Here is a 20,951-nt window from a genome sequence, read left to right as displayed (position 1 = left end):
GACATGCAGGCCTACCTTTTTCCTTTGGATGATTCACAACCACATATGTTTGCAGAAAAAGTTCATTTGTTGTCAACCTGAAAACTAAAAATATTTTTGTTATTATTGATTTGATTATTATATTTTAGATACATTTTAAGAAATGATAATTGATTTATTTGGAATATGTAGCCGTGCTTCCCTTTAAGGTTGGAGTGAAATCGTTGTTGTTCCGAGCGCTGGGGACGAAATAGAAGTGCGCACTCACTTCCTGATGGAGTTCTTGTGAAGAATAAAAATATACATTTACCAATCCTGCTCGACCAGTTATGCCTGATTGTCGACGAGAGAGTGAAATACTATTTTTGTTCCAAGGACGTTATTGATGGAGTTTTCGTTGATGAATTTTAGACATCTCCGCGTCCCGAGAGCCGGTGCTGGTGAGCTAAAAAGCCCCGGTATGTGGAGTTAGCATCCAGGCCAGCCAGCTAAAGCTCACTTAATAGCTCGCTAAAGAACCGTGGGCCCCGATTTATTTGTGTTTACTCTCTGTAATCGTATAATGTTTGTAAATGATCGTCATACAAAGTGGGTCGTATGTTGTGAAAGGTACTTTTGTTCTGAAATGGCTGTCAGTAGTGTAGCAGCTACAGCTAGCCCTCCTAGTCCTGGTTGATGTTGTCGACCACTAGCATTTTGCTTATTGACATTTAAGACATTATATGTCTCTATTTGATGTACTTTCTGAAGATAACGTCGACGTGGTCCCTCGCCGTACAAAAGTTACTATGTGTAGTATCTACTAGGAACTTGGCATCTGTTCCATGTATGTTTTCTTTAGCAGTTGGTGGCTGACGTGAGCCAGTAATGTCACTGTCATTACCATCCACCGAGATGCTGGAGACGCCCCCGGGATATCCATTTGAGGAAATTAATTATGAGGACATCAAAGTGGAGGAGGTAGGCTGTGTACCGTATATCTGGACTTTACTGCTCTCACAAGCTAACGCCCTGTTGTTGACACTTTATTTTCAGGTGGTGGGAAGAGGAGCTTTTGGGGTGGTTTGCAAAGCCAAGTGGAAAGGCAAAGATGTTGCAATCAAGACCATTGAAAGCGAATCGGAGAGAAAAGCCTTTATTGTTGAGGTACTCAAACAACTAACTGTTGTGTCTTTGCTTCAATAGGCGCAGACTGACAGCAAGTCAATTCCATGGGATTCAATACAGGAGTTATTTAAATCAATATGTTTGATTGACACCGTGAGGAGGAAACCGGAGTACCCGGAGAAAACCCACGCATGCACGGGGTGAACATGCAAACGCCACACAGAGATGGCCGGCGGTGGAATCAAACTCTAATTGCTGAAACTTTATTATTTACCTACTATTTACAAAATGGTGTAACACACAATTTAGAAATATGTTCTGTCCGATCTGTACTACCTGTACTGTATGATACACAAACTTGAGTTAAAAACTCCACTTAAAACCCAACACATTTACATGACTGTCAGTCTGACTGAATAATAACCCTTTTTTCCCTTTTTTTCTCCAGCTCCGCCAGCTTTCACGGGTTAATCACCCTAATATTGTGAAGCTGTACGGCTCGTGCAATAATCCAGTAAGTCAACAAATGTTTTCTATGTACTATCATTGTGATAAAAAAAATTGAAAAAGTAGTAAATGATCCTTTGTGATGCTGTAACTACCATACAACTCCCATAATAATATGTGGCAGTGTAATAATGGATTATTTTGACTCCTGTTTAGGTCTGCCTTGTGATGGAATATGCAGAGGGCGGATCACTCTACAATGGTGAGTTTACACTTAATACTGGTTTGGTTTATTTTATTTTTGACAATGGAGCCCTTTTGCATTTATTTCTCAGTCACATGTACAGTTGCACAAGTGAGTAAACTTTGAATTCAATTTTTTTTTGCCAAGTTTATAAACTGGTAGTAGTAGCTATAAAAAAAAAAAAGAAACAAGTGAAATGGCTCAGCACACACATAATGTAATCGTAAATTGGCTATCAGTTGTACATTTGGGAAAAAAAAAATAGGAGCGCAAAGGTGACTATAGGGGTGTTATTTGATGTCTAGAAGGCTCTAATAATGTTTAAAAAGTGTATTAGTGTATACTCGCGTTGGAATGAACCAAAGAACTACTGTAAATGAGATGTATATTGACAGACCTCTATGCATGTGAATTGTTCCTCCGCATTTTCGAATGTTGTCATTGTGATTACGTTGTCTTGTCTGTAGTGCTGCATGGTGCTGAACCCCTCCCCTGCTACACTGCTTCCCATGCCATGAGCTGGTGTTTACAGTGTTCCCAGGGTGTGGCCTACCTCCATGGCATGAAACCAAAGGCTCTCATCCACAGGGACCTCAAGCCACCAAAGTATGCCCTTTGTCACATTACCTGTGTAGTACATGTGTACTGTTCCGTGGTTATAGACAAAAAGTAAAGAATCTGAGTGTATATTTACTCTCCCCTATGCAACACATAGCCATTAAGGTCTAAACTACAGGCAACAAAGGGGAGTACCGTCCTATGTGAAGATGTGCAAATTGGGCCCAATTAGCCTTTTTCTCCCCCACGGTGTCAGTTGGGGAGCAAGTGTGTGTGCTCATACTGGTATCTAGTGATAAGCTGCTGCTCGCCCCAAAATAGATAAGACGAGACAGGTGCTTTGAAAATAATCACATACAATTTGAAACAACTTCCATGCAAGGAGACAAATTGAAACCTGAAAAGATGGCTTGTAAAGTATTCTGACTACTTAGACCTAAAACGTAATTCTTATATTTAAAACTTGGACTACCGGCTAAGTTATGGCTAAATACCTGAGAAATATACAAACATGTACCAATACAAGGGGGGCAACATGTTTTTCCATAATGCATTGCGTCTGAGCAATGTATTCATTCATTCAATGCCCCAAGTTGATTTCACATTCGAATCCAATATTAAGTGTACTAATGTATATTTTTGTAATTTTCAACATAATTATGCTTCAATTGTAGTTTGCTACTTGTGGCTGGCGGCACTGTGCTTAAGATATGCGACTTTGGAACGGCATGTGACATTCAGACTCATATGACGAACAACAAAGGAAGTGCAGCATGGATGGCCCCAGAGGTATTCGAAGGCAAGTATTTTATATAGGATTCCCCATACTTTTATGGAGATGGACCAAAACATACCATCCATCCGCTTGTCCGGGTTGTTGGAGCCCTTGGCTTTTATTTATTTTTATTTTTTTAAATGATATTTCCATGACACTGTATTCCTTTGTACTTCCAGGTAGCAATTACAGTGAGAAGTGTGATGTATTCAGCTGGGGGATCATTCTCTGGGAGGTGATCACACGCAGGAAGCCCTTTGATGAGATTGGAGGGCCGGCTTTTCGTATTATGTGGGCAGTGCACAATGGTGGGTCAGCGGTGGAGGCCCAAGCTTGACCAGTCAACATGTATAGTGCGTGAATATGATAAAGGGAAATGCTGTTTTGTTTTTTTTCAGGCACCAGACCACCTTTAATCACAAATTTACCCAAGCCAATTGAAAGTCTGATGACCCGCTGCTGGTCGAAAGACCCCTCTCAGAGGCCTTCCATGGAGGAGATTGTGAAGATCATGACTCACTTGATGAGGGTAATCAGGACTATTTAATATACATGAATTTGCAACTATTTACTGCCATTACTGGTACAGTTTTAATTCATATCCATAGCCCAATAATGAAGTATACTGGTAAAGCCACTGCTTTGACCATTGATGATGAAAAGATACATATGTTGGACGAAAAAACAATAAAACATCTATCCATTAGCTCCAGCATGGCTTACCCTTTCCTTATGTCTGTGGCAGTACTTTCCAGGATCTGAAGAGCCCCTGCAATGTCCGTACCAGTATTCAGACGACGGACAGAGCAGCTCTGCAACTAGTACAGGTACTTGAGTCACCTTCATAATGAATTACGCAATTACAGTTTGCTTGTACAGTGGGCCTACGTTTATCAGACCTGACCGTGAAGTGAGTTTCTGCACAGCAGGGTTCCTTATTTATTTATAAATGGAATATTTAGTAGTTGGAGCATACCAAAAACCTGTTTATGGTCTTCTGACGATGTTTTTTAGCATTATTAGATCCATCTAGACTATAGTCATTTTTGTACTTGTGTTACGGTTAAGAGAAAATAAAGACATTTAAGACATAAATAAGAATGTAATGTTAATAATGTCTTTTCATTGGACAGCTTCCTATGTGGACACCAGCAACAAAAGTGATGCAAACATTGAGCACAGTGATTCCCAAGGGAGCAGCGACACTATTAAGATCACACCGCAGTTTGCACCTCACTTCAAGCCAAAGGCAAAGCATATTTGGCTTTATCAATAAATGTATAATATTTATGTAATCTAGGTGTAGTTGAAGTGACTTTATGTGATATTTCAGGTAGACCCGTTGAGAACTCTGCCTCTTTCAAGAGGAGGCAGTTTTGAGAGTCTGTCTGCTCGAACACAAGGCCTGACATCGTCGGACACTAAACGGATGAGTGCTGACCTTTCAGAGCTGGAGCCCAACATGGGATTTACACCAGCAGGTAATGGCAGACATACTGTACCTGTAAAGTATTTATTTGTATTTTATTGTAACTGAGGTTAGGCTTGAGTTATTATTATGTTTGGTGTTCACGTACAATGTTTTTTAATCTTGTTATGCTTTGGTATGACCCACAATGCCAGACCTCATTGAACTGTTATTGTCTGCATTCTGCATGGCTGCTGTAGTACTTAGGGATGTAGTGTAGTGTAGTGCTGGCCAGTCATCTACACGTTACCACTGCATGATCCTGAACGAATGGAACGCATGCTGCCCTGGCACTAAATAACCTCTGCATACTGTACGTGTGCACGGCGTGGCCTGCCTTTCCAGTCCAGCCGTTGGCTTGAAGTCTCATAGTCTGCACGCTCTCTGTGTATGCAGCTGTATGCATGTGTATGTGTTTTTGCAGCACGTCCCCAGTATAAACGAGGCCATCGTAAAACAGCGTCATTTGGCACCATTCTGGATGTTCCCAAGATCGTCTTCACAGGTATCACTGGGCTAACGGGGCAGCCTGCTGACACGGATGAGTTTGTTTTTGGTCAAGATCTTGGCTTGCCTTGTTCTTCCACGGCCCTCTTCTGCGTATCACTCCATGAGATAGCTCTTTTATGCCAAAGAAGATCTTGGTGAGCTTATCCTGGAGTTACACACGGAAGAGGAGCCTCGTCTTTTTGAAGCGGAACTCTAGTTAGAATCAGAACAATGGAACCTCGCTGCAAAACGCTCACATAGAAACAGTTAAACCACACATAAAAACATGAACTTAGCTTTCTTTGGGCCTACAAAAAGCGAGGTTCTACTGTTTTCTGGGTAAAGAAGACCTCTCCTTGTTGTAGCATCTAACTCATTCCCTGTCCTTCCCGTCATCTGATCGGCTTGGCTTGAGATGATCATGGGTAGCTGGTGTGCTTTGCATTTCTCCTTGTTCTTGCTTTTATATAGACTGCCCAAAAATATTGGCCAATAAACCCTCATATCCTTTCCTTTTTTATGTTCATGATGCTGAATGGAAGTTGTTAGCTCTTAGAAGACAGCGAACGTGCAAGATGGCTGCACATGGACTAAAAAGGACCTGGAAGCTATTTAAGTCACCTAAACTGAAGATGGTTTCATCTTAAATATACATTTTTCTACCTCAAAGGTTTCAGTTACCGTTGTCTTACCACTCTATCACGGTTTTTCAAAAATATATTCATAAATCATTGCTGTTTTGTTTGAATGTAGCCTATTATTAGTCAAAAAATATATTTTCATAGATTTTATGTATTTTTCAAACATAAAAATGTCGAAAAAAAACGATAATAAAATGCAATTCAGTGATGCTATGTAGTATTGCCCTATTGTCACTAGGTGTCAGTATTGTTACATTGATTAACCCAATGCTGACATGAGGTGTTAATTTCGGAGGTCATACATGGACAACTATTTATTATTTATTAACTATTATTTAATGGCCACAAACACACATTAAGCCACTTTTCACTCTTGGGCTTCAGTTTGAATCATACAAAAGTGTTTCCCCACTCTACATTCATGGTGGTGAATGTTTTGCCAACTTTCTTCTGTGACGGGGTGGGGTGTCTCCGTCTGATGGGACTGATGAGCCTCAGGAGCCGCACACATTTCCTGTCACTGTGAGCTGTTGTAGCTCTGTTTATAAAGCAGGTAAGGCTTGAGCATATTTGGTCGGGGTCTTCTTCCAGACCTCTGCAAAGTGGTGCACATCCAAATCACTTGGTCCTACTGTATTGTGACCAGAGTAGTATGATATTTATGTCCGAGATGAGCCCATGACAGGTCAACATTGGCGGGTTAAATAAGCTGCACGGTGACCCACAGACACCACTCCCATATTTTCCGAAATGTTCATTAATTTGTCTCTCCTTCCCTGTTTTTCCACCCTCCTCATAGCAACCTGCGAGCCTCAGAGACGTCGGTCCGTGCAGGATTTGCCAGGCATTGGCACAGAGTCCACCCAGGTAAGCCAACAGTCGGGAGTCTGTGAAGCTTTGTATGTGCTCAAATTATTTTTTATGTATTTGTATTTCCTCTCCTAAGGAAAAGTAGGGATCTTGTCTGCTTCAGTTGGTAGATTTGGATTGGTTTTCTACAGATGTTGAACACCAGATGGTTCTATGTACAGGAATTAGTAGCGTGGAACCTTGGTTAGCAAACATTCATTCATTTTCTATCGCTTATCCTCACCAGGGTCGTGGGGCTGCTGGAGCCTATCCCAGGTGTCTTCAGGGGGAGAGGCGGGGTACACCCTGGACTGGTGGCCAGCCAATCACAGGGCACATATAGACAAACAACCATTCACACTCACATTCATACCTATGGACAATTTGGAGTGGCCTGGAGAAAACCCACGCATGCACGGGGAGAACATGCAAACTCCACACAGAGATGGCCGAGGGTGGGATTGAACTCAGGTCTCCTGCCTGCTTGCTCACCACTCTTCCGCTATGCAGCCGGTTAGCAAACATGCTAGGCTAATTGACTACTCCAAATTGGCCACAGGTATGAATGTGAGTGTGAATGGTTGTTTGTCTATATGTGCCCTGTGATTGGCTGGCCACCAGTCCAGGGTGTACCCCAACTCTTGCCTGAAGACAGCTGGGATAGGCTCCAGCATGCCCGCGACTCTTGTAAGGATAAATGGTACAGAAAACGGATGGACGCATGGAACCTTTGTTAGCGTCATTCTCTTTTTAACATTATTAGAGTCATGTAGACATGAAATAACACCCCTATAGTCGCCTTTACGCACTCTATTACCCAATATACGACACTCTTAGCATCTGCCTATATTGCCTAATGGGCCAGGCGGCTCTGACTGTCACTGATATATTTTGTGTTCTTCTAGCAGGGATGCAGAAACAGCCGAGGTTACTTCTCTCCTGATGAGCCCAAAGGTATTTCTTTTGCTTTTAAAATGTTTTATACAACACAAGCAATGAGTGATTTCATAATGGTGGAACGGCTCACACGTTCTCTTTCCTAGACACCAACGGCTCAGACAATTCCATTCCCATGGCTTACCTCACTCTCGATCACCAGCTGCAGGTAAACACGCTAACACGTACTCCTGCTCATGTCACGTGGTTTTCACATGTCAACACCAGCCTCGCCTTCCCAGCCCCTCGCTCCTTTCCCCAACTCCAAAGAGTCCATGGCCGTGTTTGAGCAGCACTGCAAGATGGCTCAAGAATATCTGAAAGTGCAGACGGAGATCGCCCTGCTGATCCAGAGAAAGTAAGTCAAGTCAGACTTTTAGCACCATGCCTTAGTCTCTCATGAACGATACTTGATTTAAGGGTATTTGTTGCAGGTGGACCCGTTCACTTTACCATATTTACATGTACATTCATCCCATTACTTCCAAATTTGCAATAGTTGACACTTATCAAGTGTTATTAGCATCAAGTTTTGCAACTTCACTCGATCAGGTCTGCGCGATAACCACTTTTCCGCCGTGCAGCCCACACACTGGTACTTAAAGCTAATATTGAGAATGTGGTAACCAGGTTGGGGGGGACTGACTATTCCATGTGATCCCCCGTCTGTCCAGAAAGGAACTGATTGCTGAACTGGACCAAGATGAGAAGGACCAGCAGAACACGTCCCGTCTGGTGCAAGAGCACAAAAAGCTACTGGAAGAAAACAAGAGTCTATCCACATACTACCAAAAGTGCAAAAAACAGCTGGAGCTGATCCGCGTCCAGCAGCAGAAGAGACAGGGGACGTTGTGATGCCACGTGACCCCCCCACCCCACCCGCCATCCGCCATCAACAACAAGTATACACACAAACTCATCACCCTTTCCGGTCCAACACCCTAAGGTCCCTCCGCCCCTGCCCCTGCCCAGCAGCAAGGCATCTAGTGTACATACAGTATATTGCACATCCTCACAGTGTATTCTGTGATTGTAGACCAAACAATCACTGCATCCTTTCAGAGCGGAGCTTCGCTTCTATGGTGGCCGCGTGAGACGGCAGGCTGGTGTGTATTTCTACATGTTGCTCTCAGGGCCTCTTGGATGACCAGTTGATGTTTTTTGTTTGTTTTCCATTCCTCAGCATCTTCTGGGGGACACGGTAACATTTTAGTTTGTGGCCATCGGCCACAAATATGTGAAAGAAAAAAAAAGCAAGCGGTTCAGCAACGAATGTGGGGGATGCCCCAAACCCCCCCCGTAATCATAGTATTTCATCTTATCTCATATCCCCTACCCTTAATTTGACAGACGCCACATGTAACATCCTCGGTTTGGATGCGTCTTCCTTCTAGAACAGGGGTGTTCTAGATTGCACCTTTTTTTCCTTCTTAATATTTTGACTTTAAGTAAAATTACATTATTGTTTTTTTATATTACATTATTACAAAAAATAATAAATAAATAAAATAATAATAAAATAATTACTTTTTTATTATTATTTTATAGCGACAGTATTTGAACGTTTTTTTGTAAATTTTCTTAATGTTAGAAGGCCAAGTTTTATTCCCATAATATTTTGGACTTTATAGCCATAATGTTGTAACTTTTGTCTCCCACTATAATACGACTAAAACACATTAAAATAGTTATTTTTCAACATCATATTGTTGCAAAAAAGACCACTTTTTATTAGGTTCCAACTTTTTTCTCATAGTAAGTTGACTTTATTCTGGTACATTTACTCTTGTTGAAGTATCCTTTAGAATGGCCCCCGGGTCGCACTTTGGATTCCCCTGTTCTGGAAAGACAGACCTAGGATTTCTTCACGGCAAAAAGGTAAAGATCATCACATTTGGACTCCAGTGTTTTGATTTGTAAATGTTTTTTGTCTTTTCTATTCAGTAGTTTTTTTTTCGTCTTTAGGACATTTTATGGGGTGTGGAAAATAATTGTCAAGGAAAAGTAATAGCAAGCCTGTACCTGATATACGGTAGTTTATTTTTAGTTCACATGTTGCCTTAGAAGTCGCCTGCATTTTAAGTGCTTGACTTGTTTTATGTGACATATTGAATTCATATTCATGTAAGGAACGTTGATGTCACGGGTTTCATGTCCCGTGCAAAGTAAGAATAATGTACGCTTCCCTCTTGCTCTGCACCCAAAGGGGGCTCGGATGTCACGGCTTTCAGATCCCACGAGTATTTTTTACACATTCTTTTACCCGGTGAAGTCATTTTTACTGGAGACTTGCGTCGTTTTCCGTTGCGTAGTTGATGCACGGGTATGAATGATCACAAATCTTTGTCTCCTCCGTTTTTCAATTTCCATGCACAAAGAAAGTAAACAACTCCCGCGTGTGGCTTCAGTTGACAGTGAAGAAGACGATGTGAATAAACTCGGTTGTCTAAATACTTTTATTCATTTCCTTGTCTGCGACCCCTTACAATCTCTTTATTCCATCATAAATGACACGTCGTGTTCCAGGAAATCTGCACTTTCACAATCTTCATGCGAAACATCACCCCTTAGTTCACTTTTCGGTGTTTTTTAAACAGTTAGCATGCTAACTGCTAACAACGCACATCATGGGACTCGCCTGTTTCAGTCTTAAGTCCTAAAAGAAGAAAATAAAAATAGAATATATAACAGAAAATAAGATGTTTTCCAGGGGGCGCCATCATGATCCTTCAATGGAGTTTAAGGTTGTGCAGGGGCGTCAAAACAGCATGCGTCTTTCAAATCTCACGATACCAGCAGTCTGTGGGGTACGTCTGACATGAATTATATTGCGTTATTGTGCTTGAAAAGATCATTAACAATAATAATAATAATAATAATAATAATATGCCTGTTGATTTATTTTGCTGAAGCCAAATCCAAACAAGCAAATGACAAAAACAAATTAATTACGGGAGCAAAAGCATCTCCAGCCACAATAAACCTTAATACTTATTACATAAGTAGACACGGGCAGATTATATTGCATATTTTTAGGACATTTATTTGAAAGTACAGTACAGTGATCCCTCGTTTATCACGGGGATAGGTTCCCAAAAGGTCAGCGATAAGTGAAACCCGAAGTCAACTTCATTTTTTGATGATAGTATATATTTCAAGGCTGTAAATATTCCTATATTTGTTTGTATTCATGTTTTATGCCAATTGTTACACTTCTGAAGCCAAATATGGGCTAAGTGCTAATAATCGCTATCGGTCCGGAATAACTGCGACGACGTCAACACTGTACGTGAGAGCAGGACGAGTAGAGGTACAGTAGGATCAAGCAGTCGATGGTTAGGATGCTGTAGAAGCACCTCTGGGTGTGCACGGTTCGACCCCGGTGAAAGCGGGTCAGTAAGACAGCCAGGAGCAAGAAGAAGGTGGCGGTGTTCAAGAGGAGGAACAGTCTGATGGAAGACGCCATGTTGGAAAGCCGCTGGCTTCCGGTCGTCAGCAACACGTTCACCTCTTTATAGTTCCGCCCTCTGGCCAAGCCGGACTTCCTGTTTTTGCGGCTGTCTGCGTACTCGATGAAGGCTTGCGGGTCTGCGTCTCCCTCCTCGGGGCTGTCTTCGTAAACCCGCTTAGATGTCCTCAGTCGAGCCTTCTGTTCGCTGACCTCAATCTGGGAAAAGATGTCCGGCAGACTCCCGGAGAGCTTCTCCCCGAGGTTGATTGTCTTCTTCTCCTTCCGCTGCTTCTTGGACATGGCAAAGAGCTTCTCGATGACCCCCTGCGTCTTCTTTTTGTCCGAGAACTGCAGGAGGCGTTCTGCAGTTTTGCGGAATCGACCCGTGTTTAGAACCTTCCCGAGAATGTGTCTCTCCATTTGCTGGAAGACCGGCTTGACGTGCTGGAGGTTGTCCTCCATCACGTTGACGTATTCCTCCACTTCCGGAAGCGAGCCGTCCGCTGCGTCCGGCGTCTTCTCGAATACAATCTTCTTGCCGTCCATGAGCACCATGGCGAAGAGAGGCTTGCTGGTGAGCACTCCGGTCAGCAGGTAGACGGTGTAGGTGTGCTCCGCGGTGGCCAGGTTGATGTCCACTCTTTGGTCGTCGCCGCGAAGGCTGAAGCTGTTGAGCGTGACGCCAGGTCCCAAGAAAACGTACGCCACTCGGGTGTGAGGGTATCTTAACGGCATTGTGACGTTGACGTAGTTGGATCCATTGTACGGGTACCCTCGGGGGTAATTCCAGTACCCCACCACCCCTCTGGTACCGTGACCCGTGTCATCCATCCAGAACATTTTATACTTGTCGTCATCGTGGGATACAAACGCTCCATGGACGCCGTCCGCTTTCATATCCTGGAACGGAAGCTCCGTGTTGTGGAAGAAGGCACTCATGGCCCTGCAGGGGCTGTCTGGATCCAGATGGATGTGGTCCACCAGAAGTAGGAGCTGTGGGTGAAGAAGGAGCAGGTTTCTCTGAAAGTTCCGGATCTTCAGGTCTGGACTGTAAGCAGAATGCGCTTCCCCGCGAATGAAGACCATCCCTCGTCTCTCCATGGCGGCTTCTACTTTCCCCTGAGCGTCGGCCGCCGGCCCCGCCTTGTACTTCAACCACTTGGAGTCGCAGGATTCCGTCACCTGGCCGGCCCACGGCTTAAAGCAGCTCCCCGAGTGGGACGGTCCGAACAAGACGGCGTTGTTCAACAAAGTGTACTTGGGTCCATACAGTCCCTCGGTGATGAAAGGAACGCCGTTGGGTGCGAAGGTGAAGGTGTTCTGGTCGGGGTGTTCGTGGCCCGCGTTGAAGTTCCTCCACCCTTTGATCCACTCTTTGTACTTGCTCTTGTGAACAATCTCGAAAATGGCCCGTCCCCCGAGCTTCCCCGACTTGAAGGAAAGAAAGGAGCGATTGGTATCTGCCGGTAAAGCACTGCCGTACGTCACCACGCCCCAGTCCTCGAAGTAATGTAGCTGGGATGTTCCAAAATCGGATGGGGGTTTTGGAACGAGGGTCGGGTCATACCTAAAAAAAAAAAATTTAATATTTTCATGTTTTGAGCATAAAGGCCTGATTTACAACCTTCTAAATATGCTTTTTAACATTATTTAGAGTCCTGCAGACATGAAATAACACCCCTATAGTCACCTTGGTAATCTGATACATGTTCAAATGAAATAAAAAAACCCTAAACTGTATTATGGAAAGCAGGAAGTGAACAAATGTAACAGTTACTGATTGTAAAAGTACCAGATGGAGGGGTAGGATTTAATAAGCTTTGCTTCTTCCTACTCCTTTTGGACATGTGGAACTGGGAACTGATTATGGGATGCATTCAATTGTAATCTGATGCATGTTCAAATGAAATAAAACCATTACCATTACCATTACATAAAGGGATGGGCACTGCTCCCATTTGAACCAAGATGGTATGGTCCTAGCAAATGTCCCATTCTTGGCCTAAACGAGGCATTTTCAAGCATAAAAATCATGGAATCATGGAGGCATTCCAGCAGAAAGGTTGGTTAGAACAACTGGCTAGCGTTAGCATATGAACTCACCAGAGGAACTCTGTGTGGAGAGTACACCATCGCTGGCCCTTCCCGGCCTGTCCCACTCCGTCCGTGACCCTGTTTTGATGAATCAATTCCGCCAGCCAGTTTCCGCTGCCATTCCGCATCACAAAACGGTCCAGGAAGACGAGCTGACTCTCCGGGCCGTAAAACCAGTTGTAGTTGGAATCAGCAATGGCTACCGTTCGTTGAAATCCTGATCATTCACATTAGAAAAGTTAGTCCAAAAATACGAGTGCTTCTGCTTGGCAAAGGCCAACATGGCGATGACGGTGTCAAATTACCAGGAAGGATGGTCCTGTACAGGAAGTTGAAGTGTTTTAGGAGCCAGGGATGATCAAAATGGCTGATGGCAAAGTGGCGCTGTACCAAAAACATGTACTGGAACAGAGAGCGGGTTGTGTAGGTCCCGTAGGCCACTCCCTCATACAAAGAACCATCTGTGACATCTTGAAGTAGCACCATGGATTTCTCCATGATGGACAACACTTGCTTGGTCCACAGGTAGGCCTCCTGGAGATAACCTACAACGCACCGTGACATCCCTTGATTATTTCAATTCCACTCATTCAAACCCTGCTGGTATCATCCCAGTTGTACCCGATACCCTTTCATTGACACCCATGTATGGCCTCCATTCCTCTACAGTAGTACAGCGTCGTTTCCCTCTGTGCTTGTTGCAAGTCTCCCTGATCCTGTCCATCTGCTTTCACTTACTCCTCATGCTGGAGCTTCTCATCTCTGATGTCATTTATGGTAATAATGCTAATGGTTTTATTTCATTTCAACATGCATCACATTACAATTGAATGCATCACATAATCAGTTCCCAGTTCCACATGTCCAAAAGGAGTAGGAAGAAGCAAAGCTTATTAAATCCTACCCCTCCATCTGGTACTAACTGTTACATTTGTTCACTTCCTGCTTTCCAAAATATAGTTTAAGTCTATATATATCTTTTTCATGTTTTTTTTTTTTTTAATTTTGTAAACTCCCTGCTTTCCTAATATAAAACATTAATTTTTTAATTTAAAAAAAAATTTCCATCTGGTCTCTCGGATACATATACAGTATATATATCCATGTTTCTTCTCTCCATCATGTCAGCCATCTTCGGTCTTTGCTGTTGGCTAACAGTAGCATAGTTTCCACTGGCACCCTGTTGGTTAACAATGCCAGTGGTGGTTGGTGGTTGTAAACCTGGATCGCAACCGATCTGGTTTGGAAAGCTTTTATGCCAAATTCCCTTCCTATCATAACCTATTCCCATTTATCCAGGCTTGGGATGCCTGGTTTGTGTGATCTAATAACAATAATGTCAAATTAATTTCAATATTATCCCTGTGAAATGGCGTATATGATGTGGCTAGGAGTAAAATAGACACATACAGTGAAGAAAATAAGTATTTGAACACCCTGCTATTTTGCTATTTCTCCCACTTAGAAATCATGGAGGGGTCTGAAATTTTCATCGTAGGTGCATGTCCACTGTGAGAGAGATAAACTAAAAAGAAAAATCCAGAAATCACAATGCATGATTTTTTAACAATTTATTTGTGTGATACAGCTGCAAATAAGTATTTGAACACCTGTGTATCATCTAGAATTCTGACCCTGAAAGACCTGTTAGTCTGCCCATTAGAAGTCCACCTGCACTCCATGTATCATCCTGAATCAGATGCACCTGTTTGAGGTCGTTAGCTGCATAAAGACACCTGTCCACCCCATACAATCAGTAAGACTTTAACTTGTAACATGGCGAAGACCAAAGAGCTGTCCAAAGACACCAGAGACAAAATTGTACACCTCCACAAGGCTGGAAAGGGCTACGGAGCAATTACCAAGCAGCTTGGTGAAAAAAGGTCCACTGTTGGAGCTATCATTAGAAAATGGAAGAAGCTAAACATGACGGTCAATCTCAATCGGAGTGGAGCCCCATGCAAGATATCACCTCGTGGGGTCTCAATGATTCTAAGAAAGGTGAGGAATCAGCCCAGAACTACACGACAGGACTTGGTCAATGACCTGAAAAGAGCTGGGACCACCGTTTCCAAGGTTACTGTAGGTAATACACTAAGACGTCATGATGTGAAATCATGCATGGCACGAAAGGTTCCCCTGCTTAAACCAGCACATGTCAAGGCCCGTCTTAAGTTTGCATATGACCATTTGGATGATACAGAGGAGTCATGGGAGAAAGTTTTATGGTCAGATGAGACCAAAATAGAACTTTTTGGTCATAATTCCAATAAGCGTGTTTGGAGGAAGAAGAATGAAGAGTACAATCCGAAGAACACCATCCCTACTGTGAAGCATGGGGGTGGTAGCATCATGCTTTGGGGGTGTTTTTCTGCACATGGGACAGGACGAGTGCACTGCATTAAAGAGAGGATGACTGGGGCCGTGTATTGTGAGATTTTGGGGAACAACCTCCTTCCCTCTGTCAGAGCATTGAAGATGGGTCGTGGCTGGGTCTTCCAACACGACAACGACCCGAAGCACACAGCCAGGAAAACCAAGGAGTGGCTCCGTAAGAAGCATATCAAGGTTCTAGCATGGCCCAGCCAGTCTCCAGACCTGAACCCAATCGAAAATCTTTGGAGGGAGCTCAAACTCCGTGTTTCTCAGCGACAGCCCAGAAACCTGACTGATCTAGAGAAGATCTGTGTGGAGGAGTGGGCCAAGATCCCTCCTGCAGTGTGTGCAAACCTGGTGAAAAACTACAGGAAACGTTTGACCTCTGTAATAGCAAACAAAGGCTACTGTACCAAATATTAACATTCATTTTCTCAGGTGTTCAAATACTTATTAGCAGCTGTATCACACAAATAAATTGTTAAAAAATCATGCATTGTGATTTCTGGATTTTTCTTTTTAGTTTATCTCTCTCACAGTGGACATGCACCTACGATGAAAATTTCAGACCCCTCCATGATTTCTAAGTGGGAGAAATAGCAAAATAGCAGGGTGTTCAAATACTTATTTTCTTCACTGTATTATATAAGACGTTCTTACTGACCTTGTGTCATATAAACCAGGCTTCCTGTGAGCAAAGCTACACAATTAGTGGGCTGATGGTTGTGCAGGTACTGAAATCCCCAGCCTCGGGTATAGGACTTCTCATACATAAGATGAGATGCATTGCCGATCACCTGAAGAAAACGCTCCTGTTGGTCCTTGTTCAAGTACTCAAACAGGAAGTCATAAGCGGTGGCAAACCCAACCAAAGAGTGTGCCAAAGGAACTTCATCCCAAGGTGCATCTTTCACCAACCTGCGGGACAAAACAGCACGTTTTTAGACCTCACAGCGAGGAGACCAGGGTTCAATTCCACCCTCGGCCATCTCTGTGTGGAGTTTGCATGTTCTCCCCGTGCATGCGTGGGTTTTCTCCGGGTACTCCGGTTTCCTCCCACATTCCAAAAACATGCTAGGTTAATTAGCCACTCCAAATTGTCCACAGGTATGAATGTGAGTGTGAATGGTTGTTTGTCTATATGTGCCCTGTGATTGGCTGGCCACCAGTCCAGGGTGTACCCCGCCTCTCGCCTGAAGACCCTCGAGACCCTTGTGAGGATAAGCGGTAGAAAATGAATGAATGAATTTAGTCGCTTATTCTTAAAAATGCTTAATTTAGGCAAAAATACATAAAAACTTGAAATAGTTCCAGTGAGTTTGCTGTGATGGAAATCAGGAAAGAGATAAATAAAGATAGAAAAAGAGATATTTTTTTACAGTCAGAATTTCTGAGAAACAAACTAAATTCAGTTGTGATTTTTAGAAAATTGGGTTGGTTACTTAAAATATTATTTGAATAAACTCGTAATATTATGACATAAAATAATTCCATTTTGGTAGCACAAAGATGAACATTAAAGAAAAAGTGAGCTATTTTTTTATAGTCCAAATTTCTGAGAAACAAACTAAATGAAGTTGTGATTTTTAGAAAATTGGGTTGGTTACTTTAAATATTGTGTAAATAAACTTGTAATATTATGACAAAAATAATTCCATTTTGGTAGCACAAAGATGAAATATTAAAGAAAAAGCTATTTTTTATAGTCAGAATTTCTGAGAAACAAACTCAATGAAGTTGTGATGGGTGTACCCCGCCTCTTGCCTGAAGACCCTCGCGACCCTCGTGAGGATAAGCGGTAGAAAAGGAATGAATGAATTTAGTCAGTTATTCTTAAAAATGCTTCATTCGGGTAAAAATACATAAAACCTTTGGTTCCACCACCGAGTGTGAAATAGTTCCAGTGAGTTTGCCGTGACGGAAATCAGGAAAGAGATAAATAAAGATAGAAAATGTACCAACTAGGCTGAGCTGCCATTCTTTCCATGTAGTCCTTGGCCAGGTCCACGGCCCCCGCTCTGTGTGGGTACAACAGGCAGAACATGGACAGGACACCCAGGTTGTTGCCGTAGACCTCATTCCATCGGGCACTGAACTCCACGGGGCTCCAGGGGGGCAGGTACTCCTCCGGGTGTTCCAGCATGGTTTCGCCCGCCTCGCGGATCCGCCTCGCCATCTCCCTGTGGGTGCTTCCGGCTGCCAGCTGAAGCTCCACGACGTCGGCGCGGTCGAAGTACAACATGGGGTGGCCATTGTAGTTCCCTCCCATGAAGGGGATTCCCCCACTCGGGTCTGCTGCAGCGGGGGGCGGCGGGAGCAGCAACAGACTTATGAGGAACACCGTAGGGGCCCCACGGGTGTGGGTCCTCATGGTCTGATCAGAGGGGGGGCTGCGCCATTGCCAAAGGAGTTCAGCTGAGAAGGCGAACAGGAATGGAAGAAGTCAGCTCGGCATTTTTACAATAATCACCCACAGCTGCTGATTGAAGAGACGTTCCAACTGAGTGGAGCCCAGAACCCAAAAGTTCTGCCCTTTGTATCGGCGCTCAAAAGCCGAGTGTTGATTGTGCTTCAAGACAAGCACGTCTGCAGGTCGGAAATGCAACAGCAAACTTTGCAGCGCTCCACACAATTATTAGAGCTGGCCGTCTGTTTCCAGGAAGTAAATTCCACCAGCTTAGCAGAGCTCTTAGCGAAGGCCAGCTGAAAAACTACCAAAAAGGACTAGAACGTTAGACATTTCTTTCTTTGTCCATCACTTGGCTAAGCAGGCAGGGAAGTTGACGGTAAAATCCGTTACCGACGTTACTTTTTCCGGTGTTTCAGGAAAAAGTAAAAAAATAGTAAACTCCCCCAAAGCGGACAAATTCTGATTCTTTCTTCAAACAATATCTTCTTTTTCTGGGACGGATTGTTGATGATGAGCTTTTTTTAAATGTTCGAAAACCTTGGTATCTTGGAACCTTGGTTAGCATACGCCCCATTACATTACCCCCGCCTTGCTTTACATACGTTTTTCCAGTAAGAAAAAGTGCTAACTCTCCGCTGGCTGTGATGCCAAAAACAGAAACTAATTTCATCGCCATTCCAATAAAAGGTAAAGTAAATGGAAAAGTATAGATAAAAAGAGAGTTACGAAACAATATGAGGAAAAATGTCACATAAGCAGCAGAATGGTGAAATAGTAAAGAAGAAAAAAAAGACGTAATACTATAAAAAAAAATTGGGGGGGGGGGGGGATTATTATGTGAATAAAGTCATCATTACAAGAAAAATAAAACCAACCGAAACGGGAAAAGGAAAAAAATGAAAATAAAAGTAAAAACATTAAGAGAACATTTTAATTTTATGAGAATAAACTTGCAATATTATGATAATAATATTATAAAAATAGCATTTTAGTAGGAGATGAAATATTGAAGAAAAATATGTAATTTCTCACAATATATGAAATAAAGTTGTAATTTCTGGAAAAAAATAAGGTTGCAAACAACGTTTTAATATGACAGTAAAGACAAAATATTATGGGGGAAAAATTATACTTAGTAGAAAATGTGTTACCATAGGTGTGTAAAAAAAGAAAAAACAGCAGAAATGGGGGGGGCTGCGGTAATTTTATGACAAAGTCAAAATATTAAAATAAAAAGTGACAATTTTGTGTGAATAAACTTATATATTATGACAAAAAATAATTCCATTTTGGTAGCACAAAGATGTAACATTAAAGAAAAAGAGAGATATTTTTTATAGTCAGAATTTCTGAGAAACAAACTAAACGAAGTTGTGATTTTTGGGTTGGTCACTTAAAATATTGTGTGAATAAACTTGTAATATTATGACAAAAAATAATTCCATTTTGGTAGCACAAAGATGAAATATTAAAGAAAAAGAGAGTTATTTTTTATAGTCAGAATTTCTGAGAAACAAACTAAACAAAGTTGTGATTTTTACAAAATTGGGCTAGTTACTTAAAATATTGTGTGAATAAACTTGTAATATTATGACAAAAAATAATTCCATTTTGGTAGCACAAAGATGAAATATTAAAGAGATAATTTTTATAGTCAGAATTTCACAGAAACAAACTCAATGAAGTTGTGATTTTTAGAAAATTGGGTTGGTTACTTAAAATATTTTGTGAATAAACTATATTATGATAACAAATAATTCCATTTTGGTGGCACAAAGATGTAACATTAAAGAAAAAGCTATTTTTTATAGTCAGAATTTCTGAACTAAATGAAGTTGTGATTTTTAGAAAATTGGGTTGGTTACTTAAAATATTGTGGGAAAGTAGTCATAATATTCTGAAAACAAAATGAATTAAGGTGAAATATTTGGATTTAAAAAAAATGTAAATATACATATATAACTAATATTAATAATCTATGAAATAATGTATGTTAGCGTCATGTATCTCCATGCTTTGCTTTCCAAAAGTGTCATCCTATCATGTTTGACTAGGTGGACCTGGCTGGAAAAAGATGAATTTGGTAAAAAAAAAAAAAAAAAAAAGATGTGACGGTTGGTTGGATGAAAAAGTTCACCTCTCCTCTCCTAAAACGTCATGGAGTAAAAAAGCCCCCCTTTTGTCGGTGTTGAAAGCGTGTACGATGCTAGACACTTCACTTCCATTTCCACGGCCACAGCGAGGAAAGCCCCCCCCTCCAAGAAAAGTGTACACTTTCAATGAAGCTCGTAATCCCAAAGAGAAAAGCAGCCCCGTTGTTTCCATCGACTATGAAGTGAAAGCGTTTAGGTGGAGGAAGGGAAGTTTTACCTGCCAATGGAAGGTTCTCGAAGCTTCCTATGACATCGCAGCTCTTTTCATCCGACGGCAGCGAGGATGTTTCCTTGGAAAAGTGATTTGACGGAGAGGAAGTAGGAGAAGTGCAAAGGAATGTAGGAGCGAGGAGGGAACAACATGCTACTAAATGTGTGGATGTGTTTAAGGGGGCGGGGGGAGACGGATTTTAAAGGGGACCTTCAGCTCCTCCGACGCCCCCCCCAACCCCCAACCCCCAACCCCGGCCCCCACCTCCACCCCCGAACCCGTCCATCGACCACAGGCTCGTGCTGATTCAAAATGTCTGACGCGTGTCACGTGTGTAAGGGCCCTGTTTAATGCTGCATGACGTCAGTCATATTAGGAACTAATCGTCAATGATTGGTAGTATTCCCTGGAAGCCAAATTTTATATATATATATATATATATATATATACATATATATTAGGTATGAGACAAAAATAAAAAACTAAAATTCCAATTTAAAATTTAAAAACTTAAACTATATTAGGAAAGCAGGAAGTGAACAAATGTAACAGTTAGTGATTGTAAAAGTACCAGATGGAGGGGTAGGATTTAATAAGCTTTGCTTCTTCCTACTCCTTTTGGACATGTGGAACTGGGAACTGATTATGGGATGCACCCCAGAAGACTCCGCCTTGAAAATTAATTTTAAAGATGACCATATCAATTTCGCCTTTTGCTGTGCTTTGTTTTGTTCGGATCAACCAATCAGAAGACACAAAACTG

At 42.2% G+C, this 20,951-nt stretch overlaps 2 protein-coding genes across 10 annotated transcripts; one reads left to right on the top strand and one right to left on the bottom strand.

The window, feature by feature from the left end:
- Positions 1-198: 198 nt before the first annotated feature.
- Positions 199-9,946, top strand: map3k7 (mitogen-activated protein kinase kinase kinase 7). 7 transcript variants are annotated; one of them, XM_078794938.1, is made up of 18 exons: positions 199-419; positions 824-939; positions 1,015-1,125; positions 1,535-1,600; positions 1,750-1,795; positions 2,245-2,383; positions 3,010-3,134; positions 3,290-3,418; positions 3,509-3,639; positions 3,856-3,937; positions 4,244-4,359; positions 4,444-4,591; positions 5,003-5,083; positions 6,508-6,575; positions 7,463-7,511; positions 7,601-7,662; positions 7,736-7,851; positions 8,168-9,946. In XM_078794938.1, exons 2-18 carry the CDS (start codon positions 847-849, stop codon positions 8,346-8,348), a joined length of 1,743 nt encoding a protein of 580 aa, XP_078651064.1. In that variant the 5' UTR covers positions 199-419; positions 824-846; the 3' UTR covers positions 8,349-9,946. The 7 variants fall into 7 exon arrangements, with proteins under 7 accessions (XP_078651064.1, XP_078651065.1, XP_078651066.1 ...); XM_078794939.1 differs by having other exon boundaries at positions 821-939; XM_078794940.1 differs by having other exon boundaries at positions 199-437; positions 821-939; positions 7,466-7,511.
- dse (dermatan sulfate epimerase) lies at positions 9,939-20,418 on the bottom strand. 3 transcript variants are annotated; one of them, XM_058076289.2, is made up of 6 exons: positions 20,195-20,418; positions 17,373-17,829; positions 16,079-16,332; positions 13,344-13,583; positions 13,048-13,255; positions 9,939-12,511 (listed from the first exon to the last, which is right to left on the bottom strand). In XM_058076289.2, the coding sequence occupies exons 2-6, from the start codon at positions 17,783-17,785 to the stop codon at positions 10,771-10,773; spliced, it is 2,856 nt and encodes a 951-aa protein (XP_057932272.2). In that variant the 5' UTR covers positions 17,786-17,829; positions 20,195-20,418; the 3' UTR covers positions 9,939-10,770. The 3 variants fall into 3 exon arrangements, with proteins under 3 accessions (XP_057932272.2, XP_057932290.2, XP_057932302.2); XM_058076307.2 differs by lacking the exon at positions 20,195-20,418 and having other exon boundaries at positions 17,377-17,516; XM_058076319.2 differs by lacking the exon at positions 20,195-20,418 and having other exon boundaries at positions 16,212-16,332; positions 17,377-17,516.
- Positions 20,419-20,951: the final 533 nt, after the last annotated feature.

This window comes from Doryrhamphus excisus, linkage group LG11 (genome assembly GCF_037039965.1).
Source record: "Doryrhamphus excisus strain RoL-2023G ecotype Guam linkage group LG11, RoL_Dexc_Guam_v1.1, whole genome shotgun sequence".
Classification (NCBI taxonomy): Eukaryota; Metazoa; Chordata; class Actinopteri; order Syngnathiformes; family Syngnathidae; genus Doryrhamphus; species Doryrhamphus excisus.
This window is presented reverse-complemented; position numbering and strand designations above follow the sequence as displayed.